Source organism: Astatotilapia calliptera, chromosome 13, assembly GCF_964374335.1.
Source record: "Astatotilapia calliptera chromosome 13, fAstCal68.1, whole genome shotgun sequence".
NCBI classification, from domain to species: Eukaryota; Metazoa; Chordata; class Actinopteri; order Cichliformes; family Cichlidae; genus Astatotilapia; species Astatotilapia calliptera.
The window spans coordinates 588,830-607,700 of NC_137434.1; the positions used below are offsets into that span (position 1 = coordinate 588,830).

General features: G+C 44.3%; 1 protein-coding gene across 4 annotated transcripts; it reads left to right on the forward strand.

Moving 5' to 3' along the window:
• The first annotated feature begins 160 nt into the window (after positions 1-160).
• On the forward strand, positions 161-18,698 carry cep68 (centrosomal protein 68). Of its 4 annotated transcripts, none has more exons than XM_080287668.1 (9): positions 308-679; positions 906-1,008; positions 3,605-3,888; positions 5,421-6,452; positions 7,377-7,581; positions 7,785-7,945; positions 11,723-11,845; positions 17,032-17,128; positions 17,224-18,698. In XM_080287668.1, the coding sequence occupies exons 3-9, from the start codon at positions 3,631-3,633 to the stop codon at positions 17,394-17,396; spliced, it is 2,049 nt and encodes a 682-aa protein (XP_080143794.1). In that variant the 5' UTR covers positions 308-679; positions 906-1,008; positions 3,605-3,630; the 3' UTR covers positions 17,397-18,698. The 4 variants fall into 4 exon arrangements, with proteins under 4 accessions (XP_080143796.1, XP_080143794.1, XP_080143795.1 ...); XM_026190173.2 differs by having other exon boundaries at positions 334-679; positions 7,788-7,945; XM_080287670.1 differs by lacking the exon at positions 17,032-17,128 and having other exon boundaries at positions 161-679.
• Positions 18,699-18,871: the final 173 nt, after the last annotated feature.

Genomic DNA, 18,871 nt, shown 5'->3' on the forward strand with positions numbered 1-18,871 from the left:
ATTTACTCCGACACTAAGAAACCATTAATGTAAAAGAATGAATGACTTTTAAAATGTATGATTTAATAAAATTAATTGTATTTAGTATATTGTGATTGGCACAGGATTTTGAAGAGAAATGAGCTAATGATAAATGTAATTAAATCCAATTGACACTAGGTGATTGTACGTCCAGACTGGAAGATTGAGGGAGAGATACAAATCAGCACTTGGCAGAGTATAAAAGAGTGCACACAGGAGTATCCAGCGTTGTTACGTCCTCTAGTTCTTGTAATGAGCAGAAGACATCATCAGCTATGGGATTCCACAGTTGGTTGTTATGCCAACACTGTGGTAAGAACAACCAAATCTATTATATCCACACAGAGACGGGCACTTTGTGCATCTTTGAACACTACTCCACCATAAAAATATGCTGTTATTTTCTGCGTCGTGTTGCTGTTTGCCTGTTCGTCTATTCTGTAGGTACATTGAGCTCATATCCGGGGCTCAGTTCCTTGCGTGTGTACACATAACTGGCCAATGAAGATGAATGTCGTTATTCTCTTTTGTTTGTTTTTTGTTTTCTCCTGCTGCACTCTCGTCCAAATTCCAGTAGGTGGCAGCAACGCTCCTGTAAGTTAGTTTGGCAACGACCATAAAACTCGCGAGAAGAAGAGCTCCGTCACAGTCACGTACCGTAAGAAAGACCCATTCGCTTTTTTTTACCTTTATTTTATGTGTTTCTGTAATTACTACTTACTTTTGTGTCGTTGAAATGTATCTTATACCAAATATGTTTTATATACAACAAATACCAAGCTATAATAAAACACCAGTAGGCTAATAAATATAGCCGAGTGGCAGTAAATCGACATTTCCTTTATAAAGCACAACCTGGATGCTAATAACACTGTTTTGAACAGGCTTGTACTCAGCAATCATTACGGCTCTAACGACTACACCCTGCAAGGAGGCAGGCTGGGGACCAAGCTACAGCGGATGGATGCTTCGAGCTGAGCTACGCTGGTAAATATCTGTCGTTTCTTTTCCTAAACAAGATAGATTGTTTTAATATATTTTCTATAACTGGCTGTTGGTCTGACTTACACACACACTGCTGAATAATGGGAAGTGTCATACAGCTTGAACAGGAAACTTTATGAGGCTGAAAATGTTTGAGTTTGCCGTGTAACAGTGGAAGACTTCCATCACAGAGCGAGGTTCGTCAGTAAGAGTCAGCGCGTACTTTGTTACTTGTGGGTTTTGTTTGGGCTGGTGTTTTTTTATCCGGGCTGTCGTTCGTGGACTGTGACGCTCAGCACTACAGACTAGTGAAGATGAACCATGACAGAGGTCATGAGGGGACAGAACATTAGTCCTCTGTGCTTGTTGTTGTCGTCGTTTCCTCCACGTCCACGCTGTGTCTGATGATGACTGTATGTAGTCAGAGAACCGATTTGTTCTATGCATCGCGAACATGCGGATATCCTGTTGCTGCTGGAGTTAAAAAGGGAATCGTTTTGTTGCTGTGTTGCATTGAATGTACTGATCTATTTACAGAGTGCGGTGCAGTGAAGTAAACTCGAAACTGTATTATTTGCTTCAGCAGTTTACAGCAGCAAAATTAAATTAATATATAAGAATAACAGGGGCAGCACGGTGGCACGGTGGTTAGCACTGTTGCCGCACAGCAAGAAGGTCCTGAGTTCACTTCCACCATCAGGCCGAGGTCTTTCTGTGTGGAGTTTGCATGTTCTCCCCGTGTTTGCGTGGGTTCCCTCCGGGTACTCCGGCTTCCTCCCACCGTCCAAAGACATGCAGCTTGTGGGGATAGGTTAATTGGATAATCCAAATTGCCACTAGGTTTGAAAGTGAGTGTGAATGGTTGTTTGTCCCTGTGTGTTGGCCCTGCGACAGACTGGCGACCTGTCCAGGGTGTACCCCGCCTCTCGCCCTATGACAGCTGGGATAGGCTCCAGCGCCCCCCCCCCCCCCGCGACCCTGAAAAGGATAAGCGGAAGCGAATGGATGGATGGATATAAGAATAACAGCATAAACTGTTTCTGTTGGACCAGAAACAGAACATTAAGCAATGACATAATTTAAGAATCCAAAGCACCCATCACTCATAGACCAGCTTTGCATCATATTTAATTGCCGACTGCATCTGGGTCCAAGGACTTGCTCGTTAGGGCTAAATGATGAGCTACCTGCCACCTTCCGCTGCAAAGATCTTCTTCACATATCGTTGCCTTCTCTACAGCGCTCAAGGACAAACCTTTCCTTTTTTACCCCGCCGGGACCTATTTGGACACTCCTTCAGTTCAGAGGTTGCAATTGGGTTTATGGGATTTGGCCTGGCAACAAAGGGATGATTGCTAGTCTTTTTCATTGTTTATTATTGTTGCTGTTTTTGTTTTGGTTTGTTTTTTTTGACTCCCTTGACCTCCATACATCTAAGTACATCTCTGTCATGTGTATGTTCATGACTGCTGTTTTCCTGCTTTGCAATAAGAAGTTCAATTTAAAAAAAAGAATCCAAAACACCTGCTGCCTCTAGTTTGAGCCTTTTGTATGATGACATACGTATGATGTATGATGATTAATCTGAGAGAACGAATCTCAAATCTCATAACAGTTGAAAGTTTATATACATGTATATCTGGCATGCACCTGGGCCTGCTCACTCACCCTTGTTAGATGCTGGAACCACCTCAACTGGCTCCTTTTAATGTAGAGGAGTAGCGGCTCTATTCTGCCCCTCCCTCCCAGAGCTCCTCAGCCCATCTCTGAGGCAGAGGCCAGCCACCCTTTGGAGGACGCTCATTTCTGCCACTTATATTAGCGATCTCTTTCTTTCGCTCAGTACTCAGAGCTCGTGATCATAGGTGAGGGTAGGGACATCGATTATTATTAATATTAATCATTTGGGGCAGCACAGTGGCGCGGTGATTAGTACTGTTGCTTCACAGCAAGAAGGTCCCGAGTTCCATCCCACCACCCGACTGGGGCCTTTCCGTGTGGAGTGGTTCTCCCCGTGTTTGTGCTCCAGCTTCCTCCCACAAGTCCCAAGACATGCAGTCAGTGGGGTTAGGGTAACTGGAGAATGTGAGTGTGAATGGTTGTCGGTCTATTTGTGTCGGGTTGGCGACCTGTCCAGGGTGTACCCTGCCTCTCGCCCCACGGTGGCTGGGATTGGCTTCAAGATGAGTAAAGAAAATTCCAAATATCAAAAGCAACAGTTTAAGTGTGTTTATGGTGACTTCATGTTGTACATTCATAAACCGACAACAGCAATACATATTAACAAAATATCAGTTGTTTGGACTAAAGTTATCAGAGGACTTTTGTGCATGATTTCAGAAGAAAAGTTGAGCAGAACCTTGCACTATTGGAACTTTAGTTTTTTTTTTATGGCTCTATGTTCTGCAAATTTTCAGCAACAAATTATTTGCTTCATAATCTGCTGAATAAATGACATCCTGTATCCTAGAAGAGGAAAACTCTTCCTAGCCAGCACATCTGTTGGATAAGAAAGGACAATAACTCTAGTTTTACCAGACGTTGGATAATTCTTTCTATATTTTCTCATGTACTTTGCTTCTTTCTTGTGTTATTTCAGGGCTGAGGCAAGTCTCCTTTTGTGCAATGGAAGTGAAGGGATGCCGCCAGCGCTGGAAATTAAATTGCAGAGAGCTACAGAGCAAGAGATGCTCAACTCCAGAAGTCACTGAAAGAGTCAAGATAGAAAAGGGGGACAAAGAAGAGCCATACAAAGGTGTTACCATGGCAGCAACCTCCAAGTATCTGACAGGCAGGCAATATCTCACTAGGAAGCCTCTGTTTTCTGTAGAAGAGCATGTGTCCATCTTAAAGAAGACACGTCCACAGAGGCTCATGGAAAAGGTAAGGAACATGGAGAAAGAAGACCTCCAAGTAAAATCTTTGTCCTTTTAGATGGAACAATACAGCAGACACAGAACGACTTGGCTTTTGTCAAAGGTCCCATATCATGAAAACGCATTTATATAGTGTTATAAGAATTTTATAAACTGTGAGGTGTAAAATATGTGGTGTCTCTTGCTTCTAGACCTTGTAACATCTCCGCCTCCCACACTTCAAAGTCAGTAAAAAATGTTCTGTGAAAAACATAACTAATCCGTTGGCATGCAGCTAAGATGAAGCTGCTGCCACACAGTGGCAAGGAACCGAAGCACATGTGCTGGTTAATCCCAACATGCTCTGCTGAAACAAATGAATCTGCGCATTGCATCAGTGCAATGACTGCGATTGGCTTGTTCAGTATCGTCGCTTCCTATTATGGATTTCTGCTTTATTTTTCAGCTGCTATCCCTTAAATCAGCTGGAATGTCTAACCTCAAAGAGACTAACCGTCAGCTCGTGTTTGGGTGTCAGAACTCCAAAGCACGAAGGCTAGGCCACAGGCTCTACATGGGTCCAGCACAACAAAAGTATAACTTAGGTGTACTTACAGTATAATCGTCTCCCACCCTTACAGAACTGAAAGCCCAGAGAATTACTCTCTGAACTCTGTAGCTCCCTAGCAGGGCTAATTAGCTAGTCAGCTTTGAGTTAACGTTAGCTCTATATACCCACAGGCAGAGCTTTGGGGACAAGCATGATGTGGATTTATAACCAGTAGAGAAGCTGATCCTGTGTGTCTGTGTCATCAGCAGCTACTCCAGTTTCCTTTAAAGCTATAGACAGTAAATCATTGGGTTAGAAATTAAGCTCCAGGCAGTTGTATAAATGTATGATACAAAATGATCTTTGTGGTATTTTGTTGTTTAACTTGAAATGTAGGGGCAGCACGGTGGCACGGTGGTTAGCACTGTTGCCGCACAGCAAGAAGGTCCTGAGTTCACTTCCACCATCAGGCCGGGGTCTTTCTGTGTGGAGTTTGCATGTTCTCCCCGTGTTTGCGTGGGTTCTCTCCGGGTACTCCGGCTTCCTCCCACCATCCAAAGACATGCAGCTTGTGGGGACAGGTTAACTGGATAATCCAAATTGTCACTAGGTGTGAATGTGCGAGTGAATGTGAGTGTGAATGGTTGTTTGTCCCTGTGTGTTGGCCCTGCGACAGACTGGCGACCTGTCCAGGGTGTACCCCGCCTTTCGTCCTATGACAGCTGGGATAAGCTCCAGCGCCCCCCGCGACCCTGAAAAGGATAAGCGGAAGCGAACGGATGGATGGATGGAACTTGAAATGTAAATGTACAGTATTTCAGGGCTTTAACCTCCTCATTTATCCATAAATGACTGCTCACTTAAGAATGTATGCCATCCTTGTCACTTTCTATTATTCTCTTCATCACTTTGTAGCTTAAACGTCTAAGCTGATGTAAACGACTAAATGCCAGAAGCTTTTACTCTGATGCAATAATAAGGTTTATAATGCTACAGTATTTTTCTTGCAGGAGAAACAACAGGACAGAAGTGAACATCATAATATTAAATTCTTGCCCAAACCAAGAGAGGAGCTCATCCCACAGAGACTTAGCCCGTCTCCCATTGAAATATCACTTCCCTCTACCTCTGAAGAAGACCTGGGCTCACCCTTGGGTGTTTCAGAGCTGCACCATGAGGACTCCGCTACATTTGGAACATCTTTCCCTGGAAACAGATTGGCTCAGCAGAGCCTCTCAAGGTCTAACTTTAAAGTCTGTGGACTTGACCTTCCCCCGAAGCCCAGACTGACCTCCACGGTCCTTTATCCTACGTACAGCCCCTGTTCAAACAAACGAAGCCAAGCTCAGCGTGTGATAGAGAGCCGGAGGGAGAGAAGTTGGAGAGAAAGAAAACGGTGTTCTTTTGGAGTAAACTCCAAAGAGATTCCCAAGTCTCCCTATCAGGCAGACTACTGGGCCTGTGCCATCCCTGAAACTCTGCCCCCATCTCCAAACAGGCACTGCACAGCATGGGACCCAAACAAGGAGTACCAGGAACTGCTGGATTACACCTACCCACTAAGACCAAGACAGGTAGACAGTGAATGGGACAGCTCCAAGAGCCTTCAGGATGACAGCCTTCAGACAAACCTCAACCTGCAGGACTCAGGAATTGCAATGGGCCACCTATGTAGTTCCACCAGCCTGCCAGGGTTGGACATTTCAACCGGTGCAAGAGGACAGAGCAGTGAAAGAATCGCTCTCAGCTCGAATTATATGTCACCTGACCTGCAGTTTATCACTAGATCTTCAGGTGAACCACCATCCCTGCTCTCTTTGTCCTCGGACTGTCTGGACTGCAGTGAGGATGGAGGGGAAAGAAATCCTTTTGTTAATGATAGTCTCAATGATCAGCACCATATGCGATCCACATCTACCTTTTCTGCTTTCATACGCTCTGAAAGTGTACTTCGACAGTCCAGGTGTGTGCACGGGGACCTGGATGAGGAATTCCGGCCTCTTCCAGACCAGGTGGAGGAGCTGCAGCTCCTGTCCAGACAGGTCAGTACTATATGTACGCTGACTTTACCACTCTGGTGATTGTGCAAGCAGAACCATTTACATCAGCGGTCTCCAACCTTTTTCGCGTGTTACGTTTCGGTGTTGTCAGTGTTTTGTTTTTGCGTGACTGTCATGTGTTTCCTGTTTTACTTTGAAGGTCTGTTGTTATCTTAGAGTGTTCAGTTTACGTTTCCTTGTCTCGTCAGGTCTAATTTGCCCCAGCTGTGTTTCCCTCCTGTGGTCTATTCCCTGATTGCTCCTTCTATGTATTTAAGCCCTGTGTGTCAGTTGGTCATGGTCGCGATCTCCCCCGTGTTGTAAATAGTTTGGTGTTTTGTTGTAAATAAATAGTCTGTTGTAAATAGCTGTGAATGGGTTTGTTAATATTTTCGTTTGAGACACCTTCGTTTTGGGATTTTGGTGGAGAGCTTTAGTTTTTTTCTCGTGTGTTTTTTTTCTTATTTTTATTTTCATACGTTGCACGCCGGTTGCCTAGGCCGGGGTGTAACACCGCCACGGACCGGTTCATGCCCGGCAATATTTTCACGGACCGGCCTTTAAGGTGTTGCGGATAAATACAACAAAATAAAACTAGTACCGGTACCGAAAAAAATAAGATTTATTCATAACATACGTGAAAAGACCCAGGAAAACAGAGTTAACGATAAAAACGATAACAAAATAACGCTGAAAACCGATAAAAACCCTGAAAACCAGACATTTCACACCTGAGCCTCAACTCTCACGGCCCGGTACCAAACGACTCACCGACCGGTACCGGTCCATGGCCCGGGGGTTGGGGACCGCTGCTTTACATCATTGCTAATCATGTTCACAACGTTGTATTTTTACTGTGCATTCCTTTAGCAATTCTTGCTAAAGTAGCAAAACGCATCACATCATCACTGTGGTCCCTGTGTGCAGGTGAGGGAGATGACAGCTCAGCTGAGCTGGCCTGTCACAGCTAACTGGGACTCTCTGGAAACATGCACCACCTCCTGGCCCTCTTCTATCAGCTTGTCAGGAAAACAAGAGGAAAGGACTAAAGTCAAGGAGCTCCAGGAGGACAAACAAGACAGAAATGACTTTAAAAAGTGGAGCACAGAGCACAAAAATGCTCCTCCAACAGGTATTTGTAATAAATATTTGTAAGGATGTTTAGATTGTAGCCCTGTACACAGTTAAAGAATCAAATTACCTTCACTGCAATGGATATATTTCCATCTCTTTATCCAAAAGAGTTCGGATTAATTGTCAGGGTTTGCAAGTGTGTGATTTTGAGATTTCTGATCTTAAGGAAAATACAAACAAAAACTATTCTCTCTCCGTCAGCAGCGGTTTACGTAGGGCATGCTGACGGTGGCTTGGGTCGCCCTAGTCTCAAGAAGGCTGAGACTCTGGTGGACCGGCTGTGTGGGCTCAGCCTGATTGATAATCCAAAGGAGAGCTTGGAGGGCCAGGAGCACAGTGACTCTCTGATGCAACACATCAAGGTAGGGACGCAGTTGGATCTGTGACTAATTTTTCAGACTGAAAGTCATCAACAGATTAAACTCCTGCTATGGCAGATGTCACTAATGAAGCCAGTGTAGGGTTTTGTATGGAGTGGCTATCACTGCTTAGTTCAGGAAGAGAAGTAGCAGTATTATGGCGCTTTAAGAGGTTTACATGACCACTGATTATTCCTCTTCTCTGGTGTTTGCATCAAGTAGTCCCTGTCTAATAAAGTGCTTTTAATAGTGAAAGGTCCACTAAGCCTTGACTGGAAAGGTGAACCTATCACGGGCATCAGTGCCAAAACCCAAAGCCCCAGGGTCAACAGTCTGGTCTTCAGCCTTCTTATTAAAAAGCTGTGTCATTTTATCCTCTAAGCTTCACTTTAACTGCAGCACAAGCAAACTCAAAGTCATTCATATGCGTCAACACATCATAGTGGCTCGAGCAAAAGGACCAGGGCCACCAAACAATAACAAGGCTGAAGCCGTTACTGTGTTTAAAACACACACACAAAAACTAAATAGAAAATTTAAAAAGTTCAGATGTTTTTCTTACATTTGCGACACATTTACCGTGACAGTGTCCTCATGTTGCTCCCCTGCCACTCAGAGTACATCATGAATCGTTCAGCGGAGAGCAGCTGGTTTGTTCTCCTGTTTCTGTTGTATCCATCGTCAGGCAGTTAGTTATGATAACTTAGCTTTATAATAGGTGAACAAATATCAGCTGAACTGCTGATATCCTTAGAACTCAACAGTATTAAGTTATAATGTTTGCTCTTTTGTTTGAAGTTTTTTATAACCTTGACTTAAAGTTCTAGTAATTCAGTCTGTTTTTATGTTTAAGTTATGTCTCCTAGCTTTCCTCCACTCTTTAAGTCCCTCACTAGTCTCTTTGCAGCTGTTCTGGGTAGGGATGGGTTTCGAAACCCGGTTCTTGTTGAGAACCGGTTCCCACTGTTTCAATTCCTTGGAAGTGTTTGCCATTTTTGCAAACGATTCCCTTATCGATTCCAGTCGCCCCGAATGACGTCACCACGTTGCGGAGCGTCATTTACCTGGCAGAAAACACGGCGGCTCAAACGCTCAAAAGTTTGGTTATACTTTACGAGAACGGATGACAACAGGGCAACTTGCAGTACTTGCAAAGTAGATGCTTCATTTAAGGGAGGAAACACTACGAATATGCAAAAGCATTTGCTCACAAAACACGCGATGACCTTAAATGAATGTCGTGTTTTTAATTCCATGAATCTCAACCCAGCAGCAGCGGTAACGTTTGCACGTCCTCTCCCGTTAATGCGGCAGGTAAATAATCAACTAACAGTGCATATTATGTTAGCGCGATCTGCCTTATTACAAAACCATTACTGTGCATTTAGTGACCATGATGAGAGAGACAGAGTCTGGCTCAGATGCTGGCAGCTCTCGCTGCAGTCTACCGGTAGCGTCTCCTTTCAGGCAGGATAGACGAATGTCACCGAGCAGTGGCTCAGTTTGTGGTCAAAGGCTTGCACCCGTTTGCCACAGCAGGTGATTTTCAGTAAGTAAATGTGTTTAATTGTAGGCAGGGACATTACTGGATATTCTTGTGTTATTGCTACAGAAGAATATTTATTTTATTATTTTACATTTACAATTTTTTCCTGGGGGCCCTGTGACACCCACTGAAGAGATCTCTTAAGATCTCACTGCTGGGTTTGTAAGGCCATGTTACTCCTAAATTTCTATCTTGTTCAAAGAGAAGATATAAAACAAAGTTCTAAGCTAATCGACCTTAGTGTTCTCCTTTTTTAAAAAGAATCAATAAAGAATCGATAAAGAATTGAATCGAAAATGGAATCGGAATCATGAAAATCGTATCAATACCCATCCTTAGTTCTGGGGTCTTTGGACATCTCTCACTGGTTTTCTTTCCAGAATCTTTTAAATCTTTCACTTCCTTCCTCTGCCAGGCTTGTTCTGTACTGTGTGACTTTGTTTGAATTTCTCAATGATATGTATCTGTGTATTCCAATATTTCAACCATTATATGATTAAAAGCACCATGAATAATATGTACTGTAGGGCTGCCACAAACGATTATTTTTGATAGTCGACTAGTCACAGATTATTTTTGCGATTAGTCGACTAATCAGATCATCATCCATTGGACGTAAAACGTACAGCTTATTGCACCAGCAGCATCTGCTCTTGTACAGGGAGTGCAGAATTATTAGGCAAGTTGTATTTGTGAGGAATAATTTTATTGTTGAACAACAACCATGTTCTCAATGAACCCAAAAAACTCATTAATATCAAAGCTGAATGTTTTTGGAAGTAGTTTTTAGTTTGTTTTTAGTTTGAGCTATTTTAGGGGGATATCTGTGTGTGCAGGTGACTATTACTGTGCATAATTATTAGGCAACTTAACAAAAACAAATATATACCCATTTCAATCATTTATTTTTACCAGTGAAACCAATATAACATCTCCACATTCACAAATATACATCTCTGACATTCAAAAACAAAACAAAAACAAATCAGCGACCAATATAGCCACCTTTCTTTGCAAGGACACTCAAAAGCCTGCCATCCATGGATTCTGTCAGTGTTTTGATCTGTTCACCATCAACATTGCGTGCAGCAGCAACCACAGCCTCCCAGACACTGTTCAGAGAGGTGTACTGTTTTCCCTCCTTGTAAATCTCACATTTGATGATGGACCACAGGTTCTCAATGGGGTTCAGATCAGGTGAACAAGGAGGCCATGTCATTAGTTTGTCTTCTTTTATACCCTTTCTTGCAGCCACGCTGTGGAGTACTTGGACGCGTGTGATGGAGCATTGTCCTGCATGAAAATCATGTTTTTCTTGAAGGATGCAGACTTCTTCCTGTACCACTGCTTGAAGAAGGTGTCTTCCAGAAACTGGCAGTAGGACTGGGAGTTGAGCTTGACTCCATCCTCAACCCGAAAAGGCCCCACAAGCTCATCTTTGATGATACCAGCCCAAACCAGTACTCCACCTCCACCTTGCTGGCGTCTGAGTGGGACTGGAGCTCTCTGCCCTTTACCAATCCAGCCACGGGCCCATCCATCTGGCCCATCAAGACTCACTCTCATTTCATCAGTCCATAAAACCTTAGAAAAACCAGTCTTGAGATATTTCTTGGCCCAGTCTTGACGTTTCAGCTTGTGTGTCTTGTTCAGTGGTGGTCGTCTTTCAGCCTTTCTTACCTTGGCCATGTCTCTGAGTATTGCACACCTTGTGCTTTTGGGCACTCCAGTGATGTTGCAGCTCTGAAATATGGCCAAACTGGTGGCAAGTGGCATCTTGGCAGCTGCACGCTTGACTTTTCTCAGTTCATGGGCAGTTATTTGGCGCCGTGGTTTTTCCACACGCTTCTTGCGACCCTGTTGACTATTTTGAATGAAACGCTTGATTGTTCGATGATCACGCTTCAGAAGCTTTGCAATTTTGAGACTGCTGCACCCCTCTGCAAGATATCTCACTATTTTTGACTTTTCTGAGCCTGTCAAGTCCTTCTTTTGACCCATTTTGCCAAAGGAAAGGACGTTGCCTAATAATTATGCACACCTGATATAGGGTGTTGATGTCATTAGACCACACCCCTTCTCATTACAGAGATGCACATCACCTAATATGCTTAATTGGTAGTAGGCTTTCGAGCCTATACAGCTTGGAGTAAGACAACATGCATGAAGAGGATGATGTGGACAAAATACTCATTTGCCTAATAATTCTGCACTCCCTGTACTGTATGTTCCAGGTCTTCTGTTCTCACCTGGAGCTGCTCATCCAGCAGCTGAATGCCATGTCAGAGAAGATGGAGCTGCTGACTGAACCCACTGTGGACGTGGATCGTGGGAAGTCATCTCTGGCTGACTACCAGGTGAAGGCTGAGCCTCTTGAGTTGTTACACTGGCAGCAAACACACAGTCCTGCCCTGAAAAACGTTACTGTGTCTGTTTCACACAGGCTAAAGCAGCACTACTGAAAGTTTTATCAGTGTGCATGTTAATTGTTAATTGATTTGTAATACAGAGAAATCCTTTGTTTGATGAATTAAGCAGTTCAGTGGCGATAGCAAGTTTGTTTAAATGACACATTTCATCACATTCAAAATCCACGTTCCCAACAGCAAACATAAAAACCTATATATGTTTACAATGAAGACAAGAAAAGGTGTAAGTTTACAAATGTGCACACACACAGACAGCTACTGTGAGAACACAATGGTTTGAGTCTGTTTTTGAAATGCACACCTCAGCTCAGCAGGAAGCTTGTGCCAAAGAACAGGACTACAGTAACTGAAAGCACCTGCAGCACACTTAGATCATCATGGGAAGACTTAAAACATCTGCACCTGATGACCTGAGAGTTCACACTGGGTTATAGACACTGAAGCCGGTAGCTTGCTGGGGGGAGCATTGAGAGCTTTCTGAACTAATCGAAGGTTTTAGGTAAAAAAAAAGAAGGAGTGGCTACACAGGTTCATAGACGCCCCCCTGGAAATAACTTGTATGAACAATTTGAATCTGGCTTCATTCATTTCATAGTACAGAAACACCTCAAATGATCTTTTCACTGTCTACACCAGTTAACTCTGGTGTTCCCCAAGGCTCTCTCCTGGGGCCTTTGGTTTTTATTATTTCTCCTACCTCTAGGTAGAGCTGGGCGATAGAACGATAACGATATGTATCGCGATATAACTTTTACTCGATAGAGAAATTAAACTATCGCGATAGACTTCGCCGCTCTTGTCCTCTTAAAAAAAAAAAAAAAAAAAAGGTCAGCCAATCCAAATTAAGTAGCGCAGAGCCGAACCAATCACAGCCGCAGCGTCACGTGACTTGTTACGTACAGCACAAGTGCCAAGCCGCACGTGTGTTTGTTTGGGAAGCAGCCAGCGGGTAATGGAGGAAATGAGTGTGCCGACTAGAAAAATCAACCGAGCGTGACCGAAGAGAAAACAGATGATGGTTCCAACGCCGGAGAGATTGTCGAACGGAAGAGCCATAGAAGTTCCGTAGTGTGAAGGTATTTCGGCTATTTCAAGTCTGACAAAAAACAGAGTAGCATGCACTGTAAATTGTGCCGAAAGCCAGTCTGGAAATACAATAAACTGGTGCATGCGTCACACTGTGCGCCACGTTATTGTTTCGGTGAAATGAATTTCTACAATACTGTTACTGTTAATTCTACTCTCTGCAGTGTTTAAATGCTTACATATACACACAGTTACTGTCCCTCCACACATACGACTCGGTTCTGCTTCTATGCCCCAGCTTTGTTTACTTTTTCCCACCGAGGCTTCTAGACTTCTGATTGGCCAACATTTCTGCACGGTTAGGAATCTAGCGCCACCTGCTGCTTTGGCATGTTCATAGCAGCGTTTTCCTTCATTTCTGCCTTTATGTGTGGACGGGATTATTTTTTAAAACGAAAACGGAAAATCTCCGTTTTCAAAAATACCCGTGTACGTGTGGACGTAGCCTCAGTCTCTGACTGGAAGCGCTAATTCGTCATTCGGCTTTTGTCAGACTAAAGTAACTGTTAAAACTGTTTGAAAAGCTCAGCTATACAACAAGGAGAGATTGAGAATTTCCTTTTAGTTCTCAGTTTATTTGATATTGACAAAAGTTAGTCAGTTTTGTCTGTTCTTCTGTAAAACAAACTAAGATTTATTTTTAGAATTAATATTTTGTTTCTAAGTGGAATTGACAATTTAGTCTGTTTCGTTTGTTCTATTTTGAAACTTAAACGCTTTAGCGGCTGCCTTTTGTGTAGTTTGTAATATTTGCCTTTATTTATCTGAAAAAGTCTCATGTTCCTTAAGTACATCTACCCTGTTGAACTTATTATGGGAAATAAATATTTAAATTAAAAACAAGCTGCTGATTATTTCACATTTTACTTGTGAGCAACGGCACATTTAAATCTTACAAATATAGTTATTTGGCTTATATCGTGATAGATATCGTTATCGCCTGAAATGAAAAAAACATATCGTGATATGAAAAAATCTCATATCGCCCAGCTCTACCTCTAGGTAATATTTTCAAGAAATATAACATCCAGTTTCACTGCTGCACAGATGATGCCCAGCTCTACTTCTCTTCCAAACCCACATCTATTTCTGATTAAGTGAAATCAAGGTTTGATTTACTCATAACTAAAGTTCTGACAGTTTTTCACCATCCATTGATAACTCAGGTTAAGAGTCTGGGTGTCATCCTTCACAGCCCATATAAATCACATCATTCATCCATCCATCCATCCATCCATCCATCCATTTTCATCCGCTTTGTCCGGGGCCGGGTCGCGGGGACAGCAGCCTAAGCAAAGAGGCCCAGACCTCCCTCTCCCCAGCCACCTCCTCCAGCTTATCCGGGGGAATACCAAGGCGTTCCCAGGCCAGCCGAGAGATATAATCTCTCCAGCGTTTCCTGGGTCTGCCCCGGGGCCTCCTCCCGGTGGGACATGCCTCGAACACCTCACCCAGGAGGCGCCCAGGGGGCATCCTTGTCAGATGCCCGAACCACCTCAGCTGGCTCCTTTCGATGTGGAGCAGCAGCTGCTCTACTCTGAGCCCCTCCCGGATGGCCGAACTTCTCACCCTATCTCTAAGGGAGAGGCCAGCCACCCTTCGGAGGAAGCTCATTTCTGCCGCTTGTATCCGCGATCTCGTTCTTTCGGTCACTACCCACAGTTCGTGGCCATAGGTGAGGGTAGGGACGTAGATCGACCGGTAAATTGAGAGCTTCGCTTTTACACTCAGCTCCCTCTTCACCACGACGGACCGGTGCAGCGTCCGCATTACTGCAGCTGCAGCCCCAATCTGTCTGTCGATCTCCGGCTCCCTTCTCCCATCACTCGCAAACAAGACCCCGAGATACTTGAACTCCTCCACTTGGGGCAGGAACTCATCCCCGACCCGGAGTGGGCACTCCACCCTTTTCCGGCTGAGAACCATGGCCTCAGATTTGGAGGTGCTGATCCTCATTCCCGCTGCTTCACACTCGGCTGCGAACCGCTCCAGTGCGAGCTGGAGGCCCTCACCCGATGAAGCCAACAGAACCACATCATCTGCAAAAATCAGAGATGAGATTCTGAGGCCAACAAAGCGAAAGCCCTCCACCACTTGGCTGCGCCTAGAAATCCTGTCCATAAAAATTATGAACAGAACCGGAGACAAAGGGCAGCCCTGGTGGAGCCCATCACCCACCGGGAACGAGTCCGACTTATTGCCGGCAATGCGAACCAAGCTCTTGCAACGGTTGTATAGGGATCGAATGGCCCGTAGCAATGGGCCAGACACCCCATATTCCCGCAACACCTCCCACAGGACACCCCGAGGGACACGGTCGAATGCCTTCTCCAAGTCCACAAAACACATGTAGACTGGTTGGGCAAATTCCCATGCACCCTCAAGTATCCTGGAGAGGATAAAGAGCTGGTCCAGTGTTCCGCGACCAGGACGAAAACCGCATTGTTCCTCCTGTATCCGAGGTTCGACTAACGGACGAACTCTCCTTTCCAGCACCCTGGCATAGACTTTCCCAGGGAGGCTGAGGAGTGTGATCCCCCTGTAGTTGGAACACACCCTCCGGTCCCCTTTCTTGAAGATGGGGACCACCACCCCGGTCTGCCAGTCCACAGGTACTGCCCCTGATCTCCACGCAACATTGCAGAGGCGTGTCAACCAGGACAGCCCTACAACGTCCAGAGCCTTCAGGAACTCGGGGCGGACCTCATCAACACCAGGGGCTCTGCCACCAAGGAGTTGTTTAACTGCCTCAGTGACCTCGCCCCCGGAAATTGGCGGGTCATTCCCCTCATCCCCAGACTCTGCTTCCTCCTCGGAAGACATGTCAGTGGGATTAAGGAGGTCCTCGAAGTATTCCTTCCACCGCCTGACAATTTTCTCAGTCGACGTCAGCAGCGCTCCGCCAGCACTATACACAGTGCAGGTAGAGCACCGCTTTCCCCTCCTGAGACGTCTGACGGTTTGCCAGAATCTCTTCGAGGCAGCCCGAAAGTCTTTTTCCATGGCCTCTCCGAACTCCTCCCACACCCGAGTTTTTGCTTCAGCCACTGCCCGAGCCGCATTACGCTTGACCTGTCGATACCTGTCGGCTGCCTCCGGAGTCCCACAGGCTAACCAAGCCCGATAGGACTCCTTCTTCAGCCTGGTGGCTCCCTTCACCTCTGGTGTCCACCATTTGGTTCGGGGATTACCACCACGGCAGGCACCAACCACCTTGCGGCCGCAGCTCAATGCAGCAGCTTCGGCAATGGAGGCGCTGAACATGGTCCATTCGGACTCAATGTCCCCAGTCTCCCTCGGAATGCTGTTGAAGCTCTGCCGGAGGTGTGCGTTGAAGATCTCGCGGACTGGGGCCTCTGCTAGACGTTTTCATTTTAGTAATACTAACCGCCTTCATCCTTCACTTACTCCAAACAGCACTGCCATACCTGTCAATGCTCTCGTCACATCTCGTTTAGATTACTGTAATTCTTCTCCATGGTCTAACACAAATCTCTCCATAAACTGCAGTTAGCTCAAAATTCAGCTGCTCTTTTTCTCGCTGACATCTGGACTGCTCCAAATGCATGTTAGTTTAGATTTTTAGATTTAGATTTTGTTTTTGTTTTTTAAATTCCCACCAGGCTGTCAGAAAGGTGTTTATGTTAAGGCTTGTAAAGCAGTTATTATGATTAATAATGGAGCTTATGGAAGGCAGGTTAGAGATTTTTAATTTTCCACAGAATGGTGCTCTAGGTCTAGCTGTGGGCTGTCACGCCAGCTGTGGGCTGTCACGCCAGCTCCATTGATCCATTTTAAAACAGAGAAATCTGTTGGATAAGAAATGAGGTAGTTCATGCTTAGATTTAGTTGAATAAATGAATCCTGTCAGCACCACCCAGATATCTGTAGGTCATAGTTTATATCTAAGGTTAAGTCTAATGTGAACTTTGAACAGTAAAAACTGAGAACCTTCACAGACATAAAAACTGCATCGTTCATCACTTCATGCGTTTTCTGGTCCACTCACTCGGCTCTTTTGTTGTCAGAGCTTTCAGAGAGAACTTAGCAGCCATCAGCCGCTGGCCTCCTGCGTTCTGAATATGGGACAGCTACTGCTCAGCTGCATCAACAGCACCTCTCCATGTCAGTTTGTTACAGCATGCTCACTAAGAAATACGGAAACTAAATACTTGTTTTCTCACTGAGTCTGACTGTTCTTCCTCTCTTCTCTTTTACAGTTTTAAGAGACACCCTGCTCCTGATTGAGAGTCAGTCAGAAATGCTGCAGGCCCACAATGAACACTTCTTCTCCTCCATCCTGTCTGCTATAGACAGCTTGGGTCAGCCCAATCAAGCCAGTCCTGTCCAGCAGAGCACAAAGTGTCCTGTAGTGGTCCAAGAGTCAACTTAACAGACCCAACGACAGCTGACCAGACCTCATGTCTGCATCACAAATATAAATATTTGGTGTTATTTCTGTCTAAGAACTCTGCTTTTGATACAAGGCTCTCATTTACTATTCACAAAAAACACCAGTTCATTTTTCACATAAGCCTTCAGGACCAGCACCGAGCCACCAAAACACAAAATTGTTCTTTTCTTAGTCTTAATATCGCACTGTTTTTCTGCCTATACTTAATATCACATTTGTCTTTTCCAAGACATTCACAGAAGTCAAATTAAAAGTCTGTTAACCATTTCTTTTCAAAAAGGATCTCTGTAATCTGATTTCCAGACGCCAAAGTAAATCTAACACTACATTAGTGCAGCGACTAGATAAACTATTGTGAGGCAAACGGAGACACATAGTGTGCAGCACATATATCATGGCCCACAATGAACACAGAAGCTTTTTACTCCAAAAGATAATGTTTCAATTACTCCAGGGCAGGAACATAAAACAGGACAAATTAAAACATGAGCCCTTGACTCCTATCATAATGGTTAATCATGAACTGTGCAGCTGCAATGCACAGACAAACGTCTGTTTTTAGCACTGATAAAATACGAGTTTCACTCACCAGAAGCACAAAGTGCCTGGATGGTCTGTACCACACAGCAAGTGAGGTTTTTGGTCACACCGTTCCATGAAAATACAAAAGGTGGAGAAGTCCTATCAGTGACTAAGTGTTCTTAACTTTATGGACAACTTTTTTCAAATGGATGAATTATTTTTAAAAATTGCAAAGGCCCTAATTATTTGTATAGTAGGCTGTAAACACTCATTTTAACATGTGAGTCTAAGCACTTTTTAATTGGACCGTGTGTGTAAATGAACACATCATCGAAGCACTTTCTAGCTAACGTCCACAGTTCAGCAGACCAAAGCTGTCAGGGATCAAACCACCAGACTTCCAGTTAGTAGATGACCGTCTCCGCTTCCTGAGCCACTCCTACCAATTGTTCTGTGACAGCTGCCATTTGCTGCAGTCACATGATCAATCATGGACACACGTCCTCTGGTGCCTGAAACAGAGATGTTGACAGGGAATCCTTTGGATCCTATCGGTTGTATTGTCATCTGTAAAGTTTGTAGGCTGAATTACAGTTTTTCTCAATGCTCAATTCTCACGGCAGAAAAGAAATGGGACGTATTTTATAAAAGGCGCTCCAACAATCCAAAGGTTTTTCACATATGTCAGAGCATGAATAGTCAATCACTTCAACTCTGTGATGAATGAATAAAAAGCTTTCAGCACCCTTTAAAGACTAAGTCATCAAAATGTTTCTTTCTTTTCTCAAACCCAGAAAGAGTTCTGCATAAATGTGGGATTAATGTCGTTTTTCAGAAACAAATGAAACGTGAAGGATGTTTCTGAAACTTTACAAAACTGGTGGAATGGGGAAAAAAAGCAAACTAATGTAATCACTTTACTAAATACGACT

Bases quoted from the DNA above. Each gene is read 5' to 3' on its own strand.
- cep68 (XM_080287669.1), top strand. From the start codon at position 3,631: ATGGAAGTGAAGGGATGCCGCCAGCGCTGGAAATTAAATTGCAGAGAG. The intron at 3,889-5,420 runs GTAAGGAACATG...TTTTTCTTGCAG, and splicing joins CACAGAGGCTCATGGAAAAG to GAGAAACAACAGGACAGAAG. The intron at 7,582-7,784 runs GTATTTGTAATA...TCTCTCCGTCAG, and splicing joins CAAAAATGCTCCTCCAACAG to CAGCGGTTTACGTAGGGCAT.